Consider the following 20,898-nt stretch of genomic DNA (forward strand, 5'->3'; position numbering starts at 1 on the left):
TGTTACCTGTGGAAGTCTTGTTTGAGATTTGCTGGACGACTTGAACATATTTCAAATATCTTTTCAATGCCACCAATTCCTTTCCCAGATTCAAATTACAAACTTTTGGACGGATTCAACGCATCACTAGGGGTCTGCCCCTACGTGGCGCGGATCGCTTCTCATCGCCGCTGCCATTGCCACCACCATAATCACTACTGCTGATGTCATTGTGAACCCCATTTTCTAATGATATTTCTTACTTCGCCTCTCAAGACCACTGCCGAGCCTTGTGGCATTAATTGACTACGAGGTGCCGAGCGCGGGGATTCTCAGCATCGTGTTATATTGAAGGACACAGATATCCCTCATACCAGAAATAGGCTGTGCATTCAACCAATCGTTAGTAATGGGTTAATTACCGGAGAGGTTAAGTATCACGCTGCTATTTCCACTGATAAAGCTTCTCTCGCAATGTGTACTGGGACCACAAATGTTCATAGCTGCGAGCTAGGATATGAGGAATTCGCATGGCTTTACTAGTGAAAAGGGGCAGCAGGAGCCATAGGACATTCGGTTCGCGTGGTAAAAACCAGTTGAGGGTGATCTACAGGATCATGACCTCGATGTCTATTGTACATGGTAAATATATACACTAATGTCTAACATAGAACGTATCGGACTTGATTACAGCTTGGTCTTGATGAATGCAGCCGCGTCATCAGTGAACTGATCAAAATAGGTCAAGTGTTGCTCCATGTCGTTGCCACTTGAGCAAACGGGGTCCTCGCCATTGCACCAAGAGTGGATCTTTTCGGAGTGAATGTTCAGTCCATCCAACTGAGTGCCATTCCGGGGAGAATCTGCCTCTGATGTCAGCGGCCTAATCGAGGTAGGGGTGATGTAGGGGAACTACTTACACCAGACTTTGCTGCGCCCTCGCCAAGGTTGTACGTCTGGCTTGCAGTGTGACGCACGTCTCCGAACAGAGTCACGGCCATAACTAGAACGAGGGTTAGCAAACGTCTTATACACTAACATTAGTGTCAATAGAGGCGGAGACTTACCCTTCTCAGCAGCGGCAGCAGCCAGCGGCGCCGTCTTGGCTTGTGTGCAGTTCTGGTTAGGGATAAGGCCACCAGCACCACTCATAACATCACCCATGAGATGAGCGCCCTATGAGGTTTTGCATATTTGTTAGTCACCGTCGACTATTGACTCGGGGACTTTCGTCGTTCTTCTCTCCCATAACTTACCTGAGAGTAACCCGTGAGGACGATCTTGGAGTTCGGGCAGGCCTTGGCGTAGGTCTCAACGGCGTTCAAGGCGAACGCGACGCCCGAGCCCACCGACTTGCAGTAAGCGTCGAAGGTGGCTGGGTACTGGATGTCAGTGGAGCCGCAGCTGGAGATGTCCTTGCACACGGCGTCGACGAGCTTGCCCTGGCGGCCGGGGATCTCCTCGAGCGAGCCGCGCGCGACGAAGACCTGGACGTTAGTGCAATTGGCCTGGCGGCGCATGTGCATCTTGGTCGCGAGGGACGGCGCGGCCTGGGCGGCCTGCGCCAGAGCCAGGAGGGCGGAGACAAAGATCGGAGTGGTATACATGGTTGGAATGAGCTTGTATACTAGACCTGCTAATACGATGTATTGGAAAATCGTCTGACGATGTGAAGTAAGAGACGGGAAGAAATGAACGTGACTGGATCCAATAAAAGAGAGAGATCTCCAGCAGCACTTCAGATGGAACAAGGGATGGGAGCCTGTCAATTTATGTGAGCATCTTCGGTCGATCTAGCAACTCCACAAGATGATCATCATGCAAGTTTTCTTGTCTGCCGACACGACTAACGATATGGGATGTGCCGTTATATCGATCGGCCACGCGATCGTGGACGGCTCCCCACCGTATCGAATGACAGAAGCGAAAAACGGACGGACGGCTGCACATTCTAGGCGAACTGCAAGGCTGGCATTGTTTCACTTGCTTCGAAATACATTCCATGTGGGTAGAGGTGGATTTGCTACTGAGATGGCTAGACCGGAAGAGGCTCATCATCAGCGGTGATTGTGGAGTTGCGGGCCAGGGGCTGAAGTTTTGGAAACGGTAGTGGCTCGGCAGTCCCAACCGATGACACTCAGACCATGAGTGACTCCCGACAATTAGCCAGAATATATAGAAGATATCTTCGTAGAAAAACAAAACAGTATTCGCCAAGGCCCCCCCGGACGACAGTGAATTGACAGATACAAAGATTTCAAGGGAATATGATAACGATTTCGAAAGCAAGACATTAGCCCAACTATTAATGCCGACACTACCACTCCATAGGTCTGGACTCGACCGGGCGATCGAAGAAGGCAGGCAACAGGCTAGAGGCATTGACGTCGCCTTCCTTCTTGCTCTCGAACGCGGCATCGTGGTCGTACGCCGTGAAGCCTGTCCCTTCGTAGCAGCCCACGTACTCGGCGTCCATCTCGTTGCTCTTCAAGACGCCAAGGTCGACCCAGAGTAGCAGGTCGCCGCCATCCATAACCCCACCGGGCCCGTAGGCATCGAGGAAGCTGCGACGAAGCGTGATGTGCACCTTGTCCCACCGCCCGATGTGCTCCATGTGGGATAGGTCAAGCCAAAAGAGGAGCTGCGCCTGGCGGATGTAGTCGAGTCCTGGGAAGAGGGAGGAGGAAGTAGAAGACCCGCCAGAACTACCACCATTAGACATAGCATCAGCAATACGTTCGTGACTAATGCTTGTAGCCTCGATGCTTGCGGAGTCAGTAGACGAAGCACGAGAGCTAGTGCCGTTGGACGAAGCCCCGAGCTGTTTTTTGCCGGCAAAGGCGTGGCAGGCCCGGCCCGAAACTAGCCCCTTAGTGGGACCCGCGGTCATGACATTGGTGATCCACTGCTTGGCTAGGCCATCGAAGTTTTCATCCCAGTATGCGCGCTCCGGGGGAGGCATAGCGCTGTAGTCCTGGCCCTCAACCACGAAACATATGTTATCGGGGAACTTGGTGATCCGGGTCCGGCCAGTCCGGATCTCGCCGGACAAGGGGTTGGGCTTAGGGAGGGCGGATAGGGAAGATGTAAACGTATCACCAGGGGTGGATTGAGTCACTATAACAGCAAATGTTAACAAGAGCTAGTGACCTGCGTACTCCCATTGGAATCGGGTTAAACATCGCGGGACATACTGCGTGACCGATAAGCCCCCAGTAACCAGTCTTCTCCGTCAGAGGGATGAGTTCCCCGCAATGGCCGAACCCTTGGGGCTTCTCTCCGTTCGACTCGTACATGGCCCTGGTGGCCGGTAGACTGAGCGTCTCCCTCCAGAAGCCGGCGTCGTCGGGAAGGGCGGCCCAAAACACAGCGACGTCGGGGCTCTGCCACCAGGCCTTGAATTCCTGCGGGGACTTCCAATGGCTCATCCACACCTTAGTGGGGAGGTCGTTCTGCTCGAGCTCTTCTACGTTGGCCGCCGCACTATTCTTGACGAGCTGGTCGAAGTCCTCGATAAGGGCTAGCTTCGACGCGTCCGGCGAGGATGCGTGATACTGACACCCAAATAGGGTTATAGTGAAGTGGTGGGCGGTTGGAAAGTGTGTGCGAAGCATGATGAATGACGGGAAAATCAAAAGCCAAGATTGCTCAAAAGCGTATGCTTGCAAGGTAAGGAGAAGAGAGGACTGGTTAATAAATATAAATTCAAGTCTTTCCAAACGTTGATAGATGCCAAGCTAGCCTATCAGATGAGGCTATATCTTGCGTATGTAACGTAATCGGGCCAAGAACGTGACCTGGAAGTGTCGTGTAATCCTATCAACAATACAATCACATGGGGCTCCTGGGCAGGCTTGGCTTACTCATTGGAGGTGGATTGGGTTGAGCCAAGGTTGTTTGCGGGTATACTTCATTTCCTCGGCATCGCAGGGAGAAAAGCGAAGAGTTCTTGGGTCGTCACAAGAGAGACCTGGGGTTGCACCACCTCCGACATTGCCGCTTACCCACTGGAATCGAGTTTCTCTTTCTGCTGTGACACCACTGTAGCTGCGTCCGACTCCAACCCTCCCAAGGCTGATTGGCGGAACCTGTCCTGAAGTTGTGCACTTGGGGTATGTGTCGATGCACAAGTCGTGTAGTCGTATCGTCATTGGTCCCGCTACGCCATGCTCAGTAACGGAGGTGTGTTGAAGTGCATATATCTCTTGGCTGATGTTGTCACAATCACACTACTCAGCCTATCGGCAAACAGCCCGAATGGCCGGCTCACTCACTTATGACGGTGGCGATGGCTAGCCCCTAATCATTCACATGATGCATATTTCCTCGGCAGTTTTGAACAAAATGATGATCCCGTATTAAATACGTAATGCTTCTCCTCAGACCTCAGAGCAACTTCATGTCTTTCTTTTTTCTCTTTCGATGCGATGTCGAGCTATCAACCCAACAAGTTGATCCTGAGCTGTATGGCCAGTTGTTGTTAGGAAATGATTAACGCTCTAAGAAACCCGGGTCTGCTCATCGCAAGAGAGTACAAGATTGACCGCCCCAGTGTATCGATATGTAGCAATTCCCATGGTTGGTATCCGACGAAATAGGGTAACATAGGTTCCAGCGACTGACCACAAGGCAATTGGACGTTTTGAGATGTTTGGTAGTGGCGGGATCGGTGCATAATTAGTGGTCACCTAGTTTGCACGAAGGCAAGTACGCACTCAGTCATAATGTACTTTAGAACCCATCATTCATTGCATGCGTGTACAATAAAAAATGTAACTATGTACGGTCTGAATGTATTCTAATTTGGGCCGCGGGTCCTTTCAAGGATATGCCTATTCCTTCCACTGGTATAAATATAATGATAAAAAGGGGCGAGGTGTGGTATGACGGCCCTGCCTAAAGATAAAGTAAAGACACTCAGGACATCTCATCTAAAGCCAACACTTGGTTGTAGTCTATGCCGTAGCTCCAGCACCAGCCCCGGCACCTTTGCCTGCCTCAGGGGCAGCGCCTCCTCCAGCGCCTGTACCTTTACCCTTGCCCGCAGGTGCCGCGGCGCCGGCTCCAGCTCCAGACCCCTTGCCCTTGCCCTTTCCGGCTGGTGCCGCTTCCCCGCCAGCTGTAGGAGGAGGAGGAGGGGGCGCTGCACCACCAGCGGCAGGTGGAGGAGGGGGCGCCTCGCCGCCAGCACCACCAGCACCACCGGTGTCCTTGCCCTTGCCCTTGCCCTTTCCCGCAGGAGCTTCAGTACCGGACCCAGCACCGGCATTACCTTTAGGAGGAGGAGGGGGAGTACCAGCGCCCGCACCGGCACCAGCATCAGCCCCTTTGCCTTTGCCAGCGCCACTTTCCTTGGGCGGCGGCGGCAGAGCTCCACCCGCAGCACCTCCTCCCTCTTGACGCTTGGAGGAAGATGTCTTGCTGTTCTTATTGCGGGGATCAACGCTCTTCAGCCAGTCGCGCGCCCAGACGTGGGCAGCAGCAGGGAGCTGCCCGTTACCGGCGCTTCGGTAATCGATTATGACATGGTGGACTTCGGTCTCCCGCGGCTCAAGTCCCTGAACTGTGTCGGGATTCGGCATGGGCACGGCTTTGGCCGCAATGGCGAAGGTCAAGGCCAAGGCGGAGAGATCTTGGAAATGCATGGTGGGCGGTAAAAGTGAGGATAAATGAGGAAAGATAGAAGAGTCGAAAGTGAAAATTTTGTCTATCTCGAATAGGATGAACGAAAGCCACGAACCCGCGTTTTAAGTAAAATTGCAAGAAAGAACGGGAGCTTGACTGTTCTGTTCTTGGAGGAAGAAACCTTGGTATTCTTGAAATGAAATGAAAGTTGTGTTTGGTGTGTGATGAGATGAACTTCTCTAGGTAAGGGAGGGAAATCTCTTATCTTTATACTTGGCAGATCAAACCAAACTTGGTACGTTAGTCTCTCAGGTAGAGACATCGTTCTAGAAGAAGCCTCAACTGCCAAGTTAATACCATTGAGCAATATAAACGTTGCCAAGTGATGTCATCATGGGGTATTGTGTCAATCAGGCGGTGCGGACACACGTTTACCGCGACTGAAATACTTCCGCATTAGCAGAAGCTTACAGGCTGAGTGAGTAATTGCTCACAGGTCATCCTTGCGCCGTAGATCATTCATAATAACCTTCAGACGTAGCCGTTTCCTATTTATACGCCAAGGTGCAATCCCGGGCGCCAATAAGGGCTAGCCATCCACTGTTTGCCCCAAAGGGGACTATTCCCCACGCACAGGGGAACCCGCCCTTCAAGTGCATGTGAACTTGGCGGGCCTGGCCATGGCCATACGCTCATGCGCAGCCTTGGCCGGTAAAAGGCTCGGGTTGCCCCTGAACCCCCAAGAGGTGGATAGTGGGGGTTGTTTCGGAACGAGCAGCCATGACCCCGGCTCACCTGCCCCGTATAGACCACTCCAGCAAGTGGCCATCGTTTATAGAGATGGGAGAACGGTATTTTCCTCTTTTTATCTGCCAGCAGCTTGATACATTTCACGGAGCAAAAGAGAATGGCGTCAGATTCTAGACACTAATGCTATCTGAGTATAAATCTTCATTTTCACCATATAATACTATATTTGGGGACTATCAAAGGGTTGAAAAGACCAGTCATCGTTTGCTAGATGGTGGTACTCTTTACTCATCCAAATCCTTTGTGCCAACTATGACCACCGCGCGTAATACGGCAATGCAAACATGATTTTAAAAGCCACTGCCCTATTCCACACCCCAACGGGCACCCCATGATCGCCCAGCCCCTATCCACACCCCCGGATTTATGAGTCAAAGCGGAGCCTTTTACAGGCAAGTGCCGCCTCCCGAGGAGTTGATGATGCTAGTTGGAGTTAGTCGGCTCCCTGGAACTAGTGGCTAAGTTATCACTTAAGGAACCCCCTTGCAACTCACCAGTTAGCGCCCGACTCATCGCTGCATACGAAGACACCACCATCTTCGTCCTGCTGACAGTTGAGGCCCTCGGCCACTTTTCCGGCAACACGCTCGGCTTGGGTGGAGTTCTCGCTGTTGTCGTTGGAGTTGGCGTTGGCGTTGTCGTTGCCAGCATTGGCATCGCTAGCATCATCGGACTCATCACCCTCGACATCTTCAGCTTCTTCATTGTCCTGATCATCCTTAACAGCATCATCGGCACCGGCCTCATCGGTATCATCGGCGTCCTCAGCATCATCAGCGTTTGCATCGTTAGCGACCGCATCGCTAGTATTTGCATTATTATCGACGTTGGCGTTGGCATTGTTATTATCGACATTATTATTGTTGTTCTTGGTTTCAGCAACAACGTCCACATTGCCACCATTGTCAGCGTTGGCGTCATCAGCGTTAGCGTCGTCGGCATCGGCATCAGCGTCGGCGTTGGCATCGACGTTGTTATTATTAGCATTGGCATTGTTGTTATCGTTGTTGTTATTGTTGTCAGCCACTGCAGCAACATCATTGACATCGGCAGGACCACAAGGCCTCGGCAAAGCCATGACGGTGCCAAGGTAGGCGAACATGAGGAAAGACTTGACCTGCATGGTGAAAGGAGGGAAGTGGAAAAGGTACTAATATGGGAAATATATAATTAGGTTTGAGCGGACCAGCCAACAAAGTGAATGAAAGTGCAATTTGGTATATATTGTACTAAACAAAGTGTGCGTATCTACTGGGAAAAGATTAATTATATTACGAAGTTGATTGCCCCTATATATACGCCACAGTCAACCGTGTAGGTATAGTCTATCTAGTGGAGAACAACGATAGGAGAACCGCATGACACGGGGTGCCCGGCCAAGCAAAAAGGGGCATAACTTGGCAGCCACAATTCAAACATGTACTTGTTCTTGTTTTTCTCTACCTCGTAAGACATCTCCCGTTAAACCCCGCAAAGCTGTTTTCGATTTATGCTTAATCTATGTTTGGTCGATCGCTGACTCGAGGTGGTGACAAGTGAAACAATGGGGCTGCCAAATGGCCAAGCACGATAGCCGCGATCATATTCCGTTGCAAAGACTTACAGTACTCATGCGTCTAATGTCTACTTATGCTAATCTGAATGTAAACGGAAGCATATCAGCAACGGTAAGAGATGTCTTGGACGGATCCAGGGAGTTGGGAATGCAATTCGTGACGTGGGAATGAGACGTGTGATCGGCCACCGCCTCACCACTAATTTGGTCACTCGGTAAACCTTTGACAGGGTTGTCCCTATTGCGTGGGAGCTACCTTAACGACATTACATAATTTACGTATCACTTGATATCCATGCCCCCTATTCATATGAACACTTAGATATCTTCTCATTTTCTGTTGGCCCTTCAAAACAGACGTGACTTATACGGATGAGTTATAACCGCTATAATTAATATAGAGTACACCTTGTATTTCCAAAGACGACTAACAAGTCCGAAAATTCTTGAATCGCCTCCTAGTTTCATACCCGAATGTGCTGCACATATTCAAACCCAAAGCTGCCAGAGCATGTCTGGCTCCAAGATATCAAGCTTCGTCGATTTCGGTTGATCGGTGGCCCACTATAGTGGTGTCTCCCACATAAGCTTTGTGCAGCAACAATGTATAGGAGCATCCATGAAGGGAAGGAGCAAAGGAGATAACAGTCACTTACAGTGGGGGATACGTATGACGTGATGTTGTACCTTTTGTTACTATGGGTTTTGAGGTTTATCTGTCAGCTCTGTGAGTCATTGCATTGGCCCACATAGAAAGAAAGAGAGGAGCAGTGTTCTCTATATGGGTTCTTGGTTGTCAGTTACCTCATCTCCTGGGTCCATTGGAACGAGATGGCTATGCCGGGCTTGGTATCATTAGGATTTGGCTTCACCCGTGCGGATAGACCGCCAAAGGTACCACCGTCCGATGTCTCTCCGGTCTTTCTGCTCGTAGTGCAGGTCATGTAAGCGGACTGGTCCGGTGTCTGGGCCGTAGTCGCGCCCTCGCACGTGCCCGTGAAAGACGGGATCGAGGGCGCCGCATATACGCTCGGGGGTCGTAGACAGGGGCGGAGATATCGAATACTGATAACCAATGATAACGTGTCGCCGTTAGCTGCCTTTGCCTCCAGTTGTTGAACGATACCAGATAAAACCCAAGTATAACTCACAATACTGAAAGTGAGCATTCTTTCTACTGTTAATCTCCAACGCTCGAAGGTTGGAGATGTTCCAGTAGTAGATCTCGTAGGACCACCCCGGCTTCTTCCCCGGCTGGTCTTCGGGCGCTGGAAGAGCCGTGGCGGTGGCAACAGCGGTTAGTAGTAGAGAACCCGGGATGTGCATTGTTTAATTGACGTGGACGATGGTGGTTCAGACGAGGTGGATGTGCTTGTGCCCGCTCAAGGGTCTCGAATAATGCAACTCTACTGCTTAAGAGTGTCCATAAGATCGGCCATGTTATCGGTATTTATAAATCTCCCCGAACGATTCCGTTCCTTAATAAGGAAACTGCGGGCCTCCATTGGCCGAATAAGTCTCATTGCGCAAATTGCCTAAACTCCAGTTCGGGGCCGAATTCAGAGCCCCCTTGCTTGCCCATGTAGTAAGTGGTAAGGGGATTTTTTGTTTGCTATCCATAATTTGCTTGATCTAGAACTCCGAAAACGAGATCCCTTGCAGAAGGTGTGGCTTCTCATCAACAGTCTTGTAAAACATTGAATCTGTTAACTGACCTGTACGAATACCGGGCGGTCGGGCGGTCGGGCGGTCGCTCCCCCGCTCTATATGATTGGTTTGCTGTGTCGCGAACAGTCCGCCGATTTGACCCTATGCAATTTGACCCAGGTGGATTAATAAACTGGAGTTCTTATGTGTTACTTCACCCTTGCGAGTCTTTTGTCCCAATTACCTGGCTCGACATCGGAATGAAAGTTCCGCATTGATTGGTAACTTTGTTGTCGACGTACTGGCCAGCAGAGCCGCAGCGCGCCAATGTGTCGTCCTGATTTGGATTAGGATGTTTCGAGTCAGGAATAGAGTTTCGATGATGTGAATAGAATGGCAGACGAGCTGGTGAATGAGTGCCCGGATGGGGGCGCGGCTCTGCCCGCCGCCTCGACCTTCCAGAGCATGGGAAATTTGCGAACTCTAACCTAGCACGTATTTTCGGGTCGCCTGGAGATAACTCTGGTTAGGATGACCTGAACGAGGAAGAGCTGAACAGGACACTGCTGTTTTCTCATGTGAAGAAAAACATGTTCTCGCCCCAGTGTCGGCGTCGGACCGGAATGACTAGCATTTTCGTCTCATGTTTTAGGGGCTAAACTGCCCAGATTGCTATGTGCGAAGAGGGGGAGGTGGAAAACCTGTCGTTTATCATCGGTTGCAAATTTCCCGTCTCTGAACAGATGGAAATCATCTCCTTTGGCTGTCGATCCTCTGTCCGTCCGTCTACAGAATGCTGGGGAGAGCGACCTCGTGGTTGCGGCGAGCGCTGCCGATGCAAGGGGAGTTCGTCACCGAGGCGGAGGAGCGACTGGTACGGAAGCTGGACTTCATGATCTGCCCCATCTTCTTCCTCATCAACTTCACCAGCATCCTCGACCGCTCGAGTATCGGCAATGCCAAGATCCAGGGGATGGACGAGGACCTGGGACTGAATATAGGAAACCGATACAACATCGTCCTTGTGGTAAGCGAATGCAAAAGTAGACAAACCGGAAAGCTATTCCTGGAGGTCTTCCGCGATAAAACGCCTCTGCTAATGAATCAATTGAAACCCACAGATCTTTTTCGTCCCTTACATACTTCTCGAGGTTCCCAGCAACCTACTCGTAAAGCACGTCCGGCCGTCGTACTACCTGTCCGGACTGGTATTTTTCTGGGGTTTGTCCTGAGAGACTCCGTTCCCCGCCGAGATCAGAGAGCAAGAAATAAGAAACTATCTGACAAAATCTGGGCTTTGACCCTTTCTTAGGTATCGTGGTTATGTGCGAGGGTTTCGTCAACGACTACCAGTCTTTAATAGGCCTCCGCTTTCTGCTCGGCGTCCTCGAGGCCGGTATCTTCCCCGGTATCGCCTACGTCACGTCCATGTACTACAAGCGATTTGAGTACCAAAGGCGGCTGACTGCCATCTGGACCTCGGTGATTTTATCGAACGCTATAGGTGGAGTGAGTGCACGAGGTGTGTCTCGGTTTGTACTTGCAGCTGATTAATCACCCGCCCTTGGACAGCTTTTGGCATACGCAATTGCGCATCTGGATGGCCATTTTGGGTATGCAGCATGGCGATGGTACGGAAACTCATAATTCCCTATCCATGGTAATTGCTGGGTCCTCTCATTGCTGACATCTGGCTACTATGTCTTCCTAGGATCTTCATCATAGAAGGGGCAGTCACCGCGTTCTTCGGAATGATCGCAGTCTTTTGGATACCCGATTGGCCGGAGCAGAACAAGTATCTGAGCTTGGCGGACAAGGAGATGATCCGGCAGAGACTTCTGGCTGATCAGCCAGTGGATGAAGAAGAGGAAATTGACGTACGCAAATTCGGAGCCATCGTGTTCGACTGGAAGGTTTGGGTCAGGTACGCGGCAACAGAGTCCCGACCACCGACCGAAGGAAAGTCCCCTTGACTAACGTGCATGAAGCTCGCTGATTGCCTTTGGAGGCACCGTGACGGCCTACTCGATGTCCCTCTTCCTACCGACAATCCTCAATGAGGTCGGATGGGACGCGGTACAGGTGCAACTGCACACGATTCCCGTGTGGGCCGTGTCATTCGTCGTGGCCGTGATGGTCGCGTGGATCTCGGACCGACTTCAGCATCGCAGCCTGTTCGTCGTGGGCTTGTCGATCCCGCCGGTCGTGGGGTACGCGATCCTGTTACGACAAGAGCTCATGCCACGGAAGGTGCAGTACGCCGCGACGTTCCTTATCGTCCTGGGCACCATAACCACGCCCATCGTCTTCGCCTGGCTCCTCAACAACCTGCGAGGCCACTGGCACCGCGCCGTCGGCTCCGCCCTCATCAACAGCATTGGCAATTTCGGCGGCGTGGTGGCCTCTAACGTCTACCTCGCCCGCGAGAAGCCGCGGTATTCCGCCGGCTATGGGACGGCGCTGGCAAGCATCTTACTCACGGGCTTTGGCGCGGTGGGCATGGCGGCGGCTATGTACAAGGCTAATCAGGCACAGGACCTTGCGGAGCGGAACAGCCTACCGGAGACGGAATCAGACAGAAGTGGACCAGCACATCGATACACATTGTAGAACAAGGGACAGTGAAGGCCACAGGCATAATGTCACATTTTGCTTTCAGAGAATAATTGATCGTGGGTTTGGACACCAACTACCTCGGGTGGCACGATAGATTATCTGAGATTTGAGTAGCTGCACGTATTTGGACCCCCAATCGTGGTTGTTGGCGCTCCATGTTCCAGGTATTCCAGAGACCAATCGGCTGAGGACCAACAGCACTTCCCAAGATGCGCCCGGAATGGGTTGGCCTGTCGAAGATGGTGGGGACCCCTTCTAGTGTCTCGGTACGGGTCGCAAACCCAATCGCACCCGAGAAAGCACGAAAACTACACTAACAACGTGAAGCTGCACCTGTGAGGGCTAACGACAATGGGGGTGGGGTGGGGTAACGTGGCGGGTGCGGCGGCCACTTCAGGCGGTTTTACAAATTGAGAAGATTAGCTAGAGCTCCCACGTTGGAATAAAAACAACAAGCATTCTTCCAATTACGCGACATCACTACTCAGGCAAAGGTGATTTATGGTGATTGGCCGAACAACAGCAACAACGATTCGAACTGACATAATTAGGTCGCGCATAGTGGCGATGGTGGGTTAGGCAGCCGATGCTGAGTGGCATTCTGGGCGCCTTCGATCTGCTCTCGATGTGCTCTCGCCTCAGCTCAAATGAGAGAGGGCCTTAAACCACTTCAATACTGCCCCCTAAAGTGAAAAGGAGACCCTCGAGCCAATTGACCTGTCACCTGACTGGTCAGTAATCGACACTGGCAGGGGAGAAATAGGCGGCTCAAGTCTCTGCGCTTCCCCGGCTGCCGGCACCCAATTAACAGACAATGCAGCAATTGCGGTTAGGTCACAGCATGCTGCTTAGTGAGAATGCATCCTGGGTGATCAGCCTTGGGAGTCTGACCTGACCACCATGTTTTGTCAGTTTTCAGGCGTCTCTACAAGGGGATGTGGGTTGCAAACCATCGATGAGTCTGCAAAAGACCCGATTGCCATCTACGAATCGTCTTCGTCACAATCGGGCTGAACTGGAAGCTCGGCTCTCGGTGCTCACCATCTCAAGCCCTCGCATGGTCACGGTGTACTGACGCAGAAAAAGGAATGGTACATACATCGTTGCCATGCATCTCGCTTCCAATAAACCAACCATGCAGACAAGGTTCTTCATGCAAGGGTCGCCAGTTCCAAATGACGGGTCGGCTCCCGGTACATATCACACTCTCCTTTTAGCTTAAAGCCGTTGATCATTGCGCCGCAAGACCGTTAACAGCGGACAAACATATGGCGTCCACATGGTATCATTCCGACTGCTCAGATTCTGGTCTGTGTTGCGACAGCCTCAATACCACTACGAATGGATCTATTGAAAATGCACGCGGCAATGGCCCACGAGACTCGTGTTGCGAGGCCGCGGCGGCTTGATACATAACGCGCATCCCCGTCTGGGTCTCTCGATGGTTGCTTTTGTCAGGTTCTGTCAAGACATGACATATTGCCTGCTCGAGTCCTGAAGAGCCACATTGGGAGTAGCAAACATGGAACGGAACCCTCCTCCGCTGTCACAACGCCCCAGGCCGTCCATGTCAAAGTAAGCGTTCCGCTGAACACCTTAAAGGCGTGAGCTAACATGACCGTCTTCCAAACAAAGTGGCTTCGTTGATGGAGAGCAAGATTTTGCTGTGAAGCCTCTGCCGCCTCGCCCGTCTCAAGTACCCCTTATAGATCCTACGAACGGGATGTCTGAGGACCTTCCGGAGCTGCAGGTAGCAGGCGGCGAACCTGAGGGTCTCGATCCGGTCGATAACGAAGAGCTGGAGCCGGGAAGCTTTGACCTGGTCATGCCTGGCTACCAGGAAGACGGACAACGATGTACATACGAGCTGGAAACACGTTCCGACCTACTCTTCTCCCGTCGTCACCTTGAGGCCATATTCGATGATCCGACCCAGCTGCGGCGCTTCTCCAGCTTCTTGTACGAATACCGACCGGCGTCCATCGTATTGCTGAAGTACTACCTTGGGCTACTCAAAGCTTTGCGCGCGATTGAGTACAGCAACTCGGTGATGCAGAGATTGCAGCCTCCGTTGGATACCGATGCCACCCATAACTCTGAGGGGACTGGGGGACTGCCCACTACCTACAACCAGGAACTGCAGATGCAAGCAGATGCCGCATTTGCCCACTTGACGCGCGAAGACCTTCCCATGTATATCACTCATGTTTGGATCAAAACAGTGTCGGTTTCGGTCAAACATCGCATCATGGGGACACTGCCGCACGTTTCCGAGGGTCTTGCAGAAGTCTTCTGCCTGACTGATCCATCGCGACCAGACAACCCAATCGTCTTCACCTCGGATGAATTCCATAGGACTACTCAGTATGGCGTGGACTACGTCGTCGGACGCAATTGCCGATTTCTGCAGGGCCCACACACAAATCCTTTCAGCATCACTAGGATACGAGAGAAGCTGGAGGCTGGTGTGGACCATTACGAGACATTCCTGAACTACCGTCGTGATGGGTCACCGTTTATGAATCTAGTCATGGTGAGTTATGTCAACCTCCCCGAGGTCATTCTATCGCACAGTACAGACACTGATGATGCGACTGTAGCTCGCCCCCCTTTATGATAGCCGTGGCGTGATCCGGTATTTCATTGGGGCTCAGGTGGACGTATCAGGCCTGGCTAAACAGTGTTATGACCTTGACGCCCTGAAGCGCCTGGTGGATAAAGATAACCGAGGTGATGATCAAGACTATGAATCCAATCATAAAGACGAGTTCACTCAGCTTGCGGAGATATTCGAGTCCCGAGAGCTCGAGATTGTGCGCCAACGAGGCGGAGACATGCATCGTGGCAGGGCGCAGTCTCAAGCGCAACCCCAACGCGAAGGAGATGCAGCAAGACCAAGAGCAGGTACGGAGACACGGTCGCATAATGATACAGGAAGTCATTCGGGAAACTGGGTCAAGCCAAGGGTGGTACTGAGAGACTCAGAGTCGCCGACTGAGGAGAATGCCCCCCTCTAACGGCCACAACCCAGTCCAGTCCTCCACTGCGGCTTCCCTAGCTTCAAGACACAACGGCCGCCTCACCGGCATCTACGAACACTACCTGCTGGTGCGACCGTACCCATCGCTGCGCATACTATTCACGAGCCCGTCCATGCGTGTTCCTGGAATCCTGCAATCGCCATTAGTAGACCGCATCGGGGGCTCAGCGCGTATGCGGGACGACTTTGTTCACGCTTTAGCTCAGGGACAGGGCGTCACAGCGAAGGTCAAGTGGCTTAAAGCCAGCCACGGACAGAACAAGGTCAACACTACGCTCAAAGCACAGCGCAGGAGGCAGAATGGGGACATCGGTCAACAACACCACCATCCCCTGGAAGCACATTTGGATCTTGACGACGATGCCGACGACCATGACGCGGAATCAACCGGCCGGTCACGCTGGCTTCACTGTACGCCCTTGCTTGGTGCGAATGGCAAGGTCGGGGTGTGGATGATCGTCCTGGTTGATGACGACTCTGAGCTTAGGCTACGCGGAGGGGGCGGAGGGGCCAACGGTTCTTCTGCAGTGCATCCACAACACCTACCGCCACGCCCTGACACCTCCATGTCGTCCCACTTGCGGCCGCACGCATTACCCGATGTTGCGACACGCGGTCGCCCTAGTAACGGGCATACCAAGCGCGAACCCGGACGTGACCCCGAACAGCGGCCACAAGTTCGGCCTCGGAAGTCGTCCGACACCCTGAGTTCCCCAATTCTGTCGCAGTTCCCCGAGCCTAGCCGCAACGGGTCAGCCACCGAGCTGGTACACCAGCAACACTCCTGGCCGGCGGCCAGCGCGCGCCGCGCCCTCTTGTACCGCTGCCTCGACCAGATCAGTCAGACCAGCGACAACCATTGTCTCATCAGAACCTGGCGCGCTCCAAGGTCACCACCACCACCGGCCTGCCGGCCAACTTCTTCAGTCTCACGGCGCTGTCGCGGTCGTCGAGGAACAAATTGAAGGATGCAGGCCGGGGCCGGAGTATCGGCGCGTTCGCTGCGCAGAGGAGTCACCGGCAAAGCGAGCAAGTCGTCGCCACTACCGGCACCAGCAGAGAGGATGTCATTACTAGCCCATCATTGGAGAGGCCTGATGCTGGCTCTGGCTCGAATAACGCCGAGCCAACGAGACACTGGCCCCTGTCTCCCAAAGGGCAGACACAGTCTGGCTCTCGCTACGTGTACATCCCACCAGCAATTGAAGAGAGATCTGCCCGAGATTCTAGACATAGGGATGATCTGGAGACGGCGTCGATGCAGAGCCTGGGGTCAAGCTACACGGTTCGGATTGAGGAATAGTAGCATGATTAGGGGCGAAAATGACTTTATTAATGTCTAATTTATATTTGTAGCGTGCTTTCCTTCCTGTTGTTTGATTCAACTAGGATAGAGAGGATAGATGATCTCCAAGTTAATGACTTCAGTAAATAGACAAACGATGTAGATTTGTTTCACTTTTGAAACTCATTGATGAGGTCAGAACTCCTTCTTTGTTTCGGAATCTACTAAGTGCTGCCTTGGGCGCCGTTTTAGTATCGCGATGTCTCACGTCTATTGGTTTAAGACACGATTAGAGAGTGGTGTAGATGAGTTAGTGGAACTCCACTTCGTTCATTTAGTGGGGCATTGTCTACTGCCATATTTGTCTCTATCGAAATACCCAGATAACCCGTGAGAGGATGAGGATGCACGAAGATCCCTCTTGCCTCGCTCTCTAACGCCATCCACATCACCTTATATGATAATGACGACAAACCTCAGAGCTCGTCCACCCACTCCAAAGCGACAGAGGTTTCGAGTCTCTTGGTCCAATCAGGGCTCACGAATAACTTCTTGACCACGCCGTCCTTTGCAATAAGAAAGCTAGCTGGCAGCGGGACCTCCAAAGAATCATCGCCGTTGCGGGTCTGGAAGTCGTGACCGAAGGTCTTGAAGACGGCACGCATGCGCTCGGGCTGGCGGAAGAGGATGCCGAGCTTGGTCGCGAGCTTGTTCTGGACGTCTGAGAGCACCTGGAACTTGAGCGCGTGCTTCTCGGTCGTCGTGAGCGACTGGTTGGGCAGCTCGGGTGAGATGGCGACGAGGGTCACTCCCTTGGCCTCGAACTCGCTCAGGTGCTTCTGCAGCGACGCCAAGGTCATATTGCAGAACGGGCACCACTCGCCGCGGTAGAAGGTGATGAGAAGAGGCCCGCGGGAGAGAAGGCCATCGAGCGTGACATCCTCACCCACCGCATTGCTCAGGCTGAAGGCAGGAAAGGTTTGACCGACCTGAATCGCTTTGGATTGGTCAAAGGTCTCTTCGATCTCCTTTTGGGTCTGAAGAATGGGATCTTTGAGGTTTGCCGGGGCGGTCTCCACGAAGCGACTTTGGACAGCTGCCAACTGGGCGTTGAGAGACATGGTGTACTGAGTATAGAAGGGATGTGGAAGTGGATTTGGATTGCTAGTGTTTGATGTGCAATATAGTGCCAAGAATGAATTCTGCATCTGGAGGATCAAGCTCATATATATAGAGAGAACAGCACCGGCTCGGGCCTTGCCTCCTATCCCGACGAAGCCGGTGGCTCCGTCATAACTCGATCGGATGTCTCTGAGATGTGACCGCTGAGCATCATGATAGACCAACTCTCCCATACTGGTGATCGACCTCTGTATACGACATTCTGCCCATTCGTCCGAGTTCGTCCGAGTTCGTCCGCTTAGGTAAGCACCGTTAGCACTCATATCTTTGGGTGGCTCCTTGTACAGCAATAATGATCGTTTCAGTCAGCCAGCTGTAATTGATTCTATGGCCACCGTATTTGTACTTTCTTCTTTTCTTTCGGTTCAATGTCGATCTGCCAATCCATTGCCGCCACCGCATGGACCATCGCACCTCGCAGCTTTCAATCCTGCCAACCCAGCCTGCCAGCTGCCAGCTGCCAGCTACACGTGAGAACGCCAAGCTGATCCTAGCACACAAAGCCTGCACAGACGCTCCCCTTGCTAGATGATGGATTCGAATTGTGGCATGGGAGATGAATCAGATGGAAGACTAGGTTGACGGCTTGACGTTGAACCGAAAAGAAAAGGAAGAATATATGCGGAAAGGAAAATGGTGACTAAGCCTGTCGTCACCCCCGCTAGCTAGGGTGCTACACCTCTGTGTTTCCTGCAACATGAATCTAATCGTTCAGTAATTCCTTTATCATCTCGACAATATGCGGTTCAGCTGCTGATATCTGGAGGATTGCTGCCTGGTTTCTCACGTCAGCAATCGCTTACTGCAGCATCGCATTTCCCGCCCCTTACTTCTCTTTTATTTGGTGGGCCACCCTCCCCAAGGGACAAACAGAAAGGACAACACATTCAAGCAGCGTCATTCGTCGCCATGTCCGAACTATCGCCTCAACCCCCCAAGCGTATGCGCCTGGGCACCAAGAGTTGCGCAGAATGCCGGAGAAGAAAGGTTCGGTGCATATATGCGCCGGACAGCCGAGTCTGCCAGGAATGTGTCCTCCACGAGTCTGAATGTACCGTACAGAAGCCCAAGAAGGAGCCCCAGTCAAGCAGCCAGCAGCAGAACTTGCAGCGAAGAATTGACGATTTGGAGACGGTCATTCGCAGGCTAGGGGAAGCCATTACTCCAAACACCGACCTATCGTCCAGTCTGTCGTTGTGGAACGCACAGACGACCAAGGCCATGGTCGAACACCTCCAGTTTGAAGCAGGCCCTTTTAGTGGAAGCCATGCGACGCCAGCCAATCTCTCGACTGGGACAACTCAAGTGAAGTCTTCGAGTTCTACCAGTTCTTTTGGAGCTGTCGAGACGCCCACCTCGGCAATAGGCGACGTGCCAGAGGAGGATGCACCATTGCTTCAGCTGTTCAAACAGGTCATGATGGTGCAATGGGACAATCTGTCGGTAGGAAGAGGCCAGGCAAAGATATCTGAGAATCTACGGGTGCGAAACTGCATCTCCGCCTTGACTTGCCTCATACCACGCCAAGGCACCCTCTCCTTAATCCTACAGCAAACAGAGCACTTGTGGTCCATATGGCCCTGGCTTCCCTCAACCACCTGGGATGCTTTTAGCGAGGAGAAATTAGGGGCCGTCGGTATGGCCAGGGATTCCATTTCACGGGCCATGGCCGCAGAAATGCCCGCCACAGCAGCGAGGGCGATTCTCTGGCTTGGCCTATGCCTACAGCAACTTCCACGCGAGTTCGGAAGACTGCATACCGACCTCCCACTATCTCCGACTAACTTGATCACATCGTACATGAGTGGCGCGGAGAATCTCTTGAAAATGGATGAAGACAGGGGAGGAAGTATTGACGGCCTAGAAGCCATGGCTCTCTTATCGAAGCTATACCTGAACGGCGGGAAGCCACGGAAGGCGTGGGCTATCGTCCGTGGTGCGATAAACCAGGCTATGCTGCTGGGTCTACACCATATGAATGACGCCACCGACCAGAGAAACAAGGCTGTGTGGTCGTACTTGTGGCAGATGGACCGACAGTTCTCCATGATATTAGGCTTTCCTTGCGTACTATCGGAATCGCATCCCAGCTTGTCTGCCGCCCACGCCAGCGTGTCTTCAACACCATCATTTATAGCGCGCCAACTTGCCATAATTGCGGGCCGCATTGTCGAACGAAACCAGAACCATGCCGATATAGACTACTACGAGACACTGAAGATCGCGCACGACTTGGACGAGTGCAGGAGGATGATGCCGGCGCAATGGTTTGAAGTACCGCACCCTGGCACGCCTATGGCGGTCGTATACGGTATACAGACCCTCAAGATCTCGTATTTCCAGTCGCAGAAATACCTCCATTTCCCCTACATGCTCAAAGCCACACACGAGAGCAACTTCATTGACAGTCGCACCGCTGCCCTGGAGGCCTGCCGCGGGATGATTGAGGCCTACCAGATGCTCCGGAGCCAAAAGGATCCGATGACCATCATCTGCGATGTTATGGACTTCCAAGTCTTCTCGGCTGCCATCGTTATCATCATCAATCTGCTTTCCCAACCGCCCGCACCCGAGTCAATTACCAGTCTTCATGACCAGGCTCGAGATTGGGAACGCGCCTCAGTCACAGCCTCAACTCTGAAGAGGGTTTCGGAGGTCATGGAATGTCCGGTAGCCCAACAGGCCCACGAGGTACTACATTATCTATTACAGGCCCGTGATGGTAAATACAGCGGTCCAGAGCCATACGAAGTCATGATACCGTATTTTGGGAAACTTCGCATCAGCCGGCCTCGGGCTCCCGAGGTATCATCGTCAATGACCGCCTTGAACGGCCAACAATTCATGGCGGCTGATAGCAATGCGGCCTTTGACAACCCTCAGCCGACAATTGCTACACCTCCGCACTACAATCCCATGCCGACCGAAATACAGTTCTGCACTGACCCATTTCCCTCTTTCACCGCCGGCGCCCCTGCTACTGACGTATACCCGGATCCCGAGCTCCACATCGACTGGACTGCTATGTTCGATAATGTCGTACCTGAAAACTACGATTTCAACCAGGTATTTTACATGCCTGGCTCATATGGTATACAGTGATTAATGGCTGTATGGAAACGCTGCTGAGATCTACGCAACTCAACTATTGTCCATTGC

General features: G+C 52.4%; 9 protein-coding genes across 9 annotated transcripts; 3 read left to right on the plus strand and 6 right to left on the minus strand.

The window, feature by feature from the left end:
• Positions 1 to 666: 666 nt before the first annotated feature.
• Positions 667 to 1,586, minus strand: PG998_013660 (uncharacterized protein; the record flags this gene model as incomplete). The annotated part of the gene is made up of 4 exons (XM_066880476.1): positions 667 to 842; positions 896 to 982; positions 1,047 to 1,155; positions 1,236 to 1,586. 4 exons carry the CDS (start codon positions 1,584 to 1,586, stop codon positions 667 to 669), a joined length of 723 nt encoding a protein of 240 aa, XP_066724615.1.
• A 710-nt stretch (positions 1,587 to 2,296) lies between these two features.
• On the minus strand, positions 2,297 to 3,593 carry PG998_013661 (uncharacterized protein; the record flags this gene model as incomplete). The annotated part of the gene is made up of 2 exons (XM_066880477.1): positions 2,297 to 3,121; positions 3,174 to 3,593. 2 exons carry the CDS (start codon positions 3,591 to 3,593, stop codon positions 2,297 to 2,299), a joined length of 1,245 nt encoding a protein of 414 aa, XP_066724616.1.
• A 1,341-nt stretch (positions 3,594 to 4,934) lies between these two features.
• Positions 4,935 to 5,624, minus strand: PG998_013662 (uncharacterized protein; the record flags this gene model as incomplete). Its single annotated transcript, XM_066880478.1, has 1 exon — positions 4,935 to 5,624. The coding sequence occupies one exon, from the start codon at positions 5,622 to 5,624 to the stop codon at positions 4,935 to 4,937; it is 690 nt and encodes a 229-aa protein (XP_066724617.1).
• A 1,280-nt stretch (positions 5,625 to 6,904) lies between these two features.
• On the minus strand, positions 6,905 to 7,537 carry PG998_013663 (uncharacterized protein; the record flags this gene model as incomplete). The annotated part of the gene is made up of 1 exon (XM_066880479.1): positions 6,905 to 7,537. One exon carries the CDS (start codon positions 7,535 to 7,537, stop codon positions 6,905 to 6,907), a length of 633 nt encoding a protein of 210 aa, XP_066724618.1.
• A 1,232-nt stretch (positions 7,538 to 8,769) lies between these two features.
• PG998_013664 (uncharacterized protein) lies at positions 8,770 to 9,295 on the minus strand (the record flags this gene model as incomplete). The annotated part of the gene is made up of 2 exons (XM_066880480.1): positions 8,770 to 9,065; positions 9,121 to 9,295. 2 exons carry the CDS (start codon positions 9,293 to 9,295, stop codon positions 8,770 to 8,772), a joined length of 471 nt encoding a protein of 156 aa, XP_066724619.1.
• A 1,114-nt stretch (positions 9,296 to 10,409) lies between these two features.
• Positions 10,410 to 12,226, plus strand: PG998_013665 (uncharacterized protein; the record flags this gene model as incomplete). Its single annotated transcript, XM_066880481.1, has 6 exons — positions 10,410 to 10,643; positions 10,738 to 10,837; positions 10,929 to 11,125; positions 11,189 to 11,229; positions 11,328 to 11,540; positions 11,605 to 12,226. 6 exons carry the CDS (start codon positions 10,410 to 10,412, stop codon positions 12,224 to 12,226), a joined length of 1,407 nt encoding a protein of 468 aa, XP_066724620.1.
• Positions 12,227 to 13,955: 1,729 nt separating this feature from the next.
• Positions 13,956 to 16,575, plus strand: PG998_013666 (phototropin-2; the record flags this gene model as incomplete). Its single annotated transcript, XM_066880482.1, has 4 exons — positions 13,956 to 14,765; positions 14,833 to 15,136; positions 15,264 to 15,949; positions 16,015 to 16,575. 4 exons carry the CDS (start codon positions 13,956 to 13,958, stop codon positions 16,573 to 16,575), a joined length of 2,361 nt encoding a protein of 786 aa, XP_066724621.1.
• Positions 16,576 to 17,033: 458 nt separating this feature from the next.
• Positions 17,034 to 17,678, minus strand: PG998_013667 (thioredoxin-like fold protein; the record flags this gene model as incomplete). The annotated part of the gene is made up of 1 exon (XM_066880483.1): positions 17,034 to 17,678. The coding sequence occupies one exon, from the start codon at positions 17,676 to 17,678 to the stop codon at positions 17,034 to 17,036; it is 645 nt and encodes a 214-aa protein (XP_066724622.1).
• A 970-nt stretch (positions 17,679 to 18,648) lies between these two features.
• PG998_013668 (uncharacterized protein) lies at positions 18,649 to 20,841 on the plus strand (the record flags this gene model as incomplete). The annotated part of the gene is made up of 1 exon (XM_066880484.1): positions 18,649 to 20,841. The coding sequence occupies one exon, from the start codon at positions 18,649 to 18,651 to the stop codon at positions 20,839 to 20,841; it is 2,193 nt and encodes a 730-aa protein (XP_066724623.1).
• Positions 20,842 to 20,898: the final 57 nt, after the last annotated feature.

This window comes from Apiospora kogelbergensis (genome assembly GCF_038363985.1).
Source record: "Apiospora kogelbergensis strain CBS 113332 chromosome Unknown utg000009l_segment0_segment0, whole genome shotgun sequence".
Classification (NCBI taxonomy): domain Eukaryota; kingdom Fungi; phylum Ascomycota; class Sordariomycetes; order Amphisphaeriales; family Apiosporaceae; genus Apiospora; species Apiospora kogelbergensis.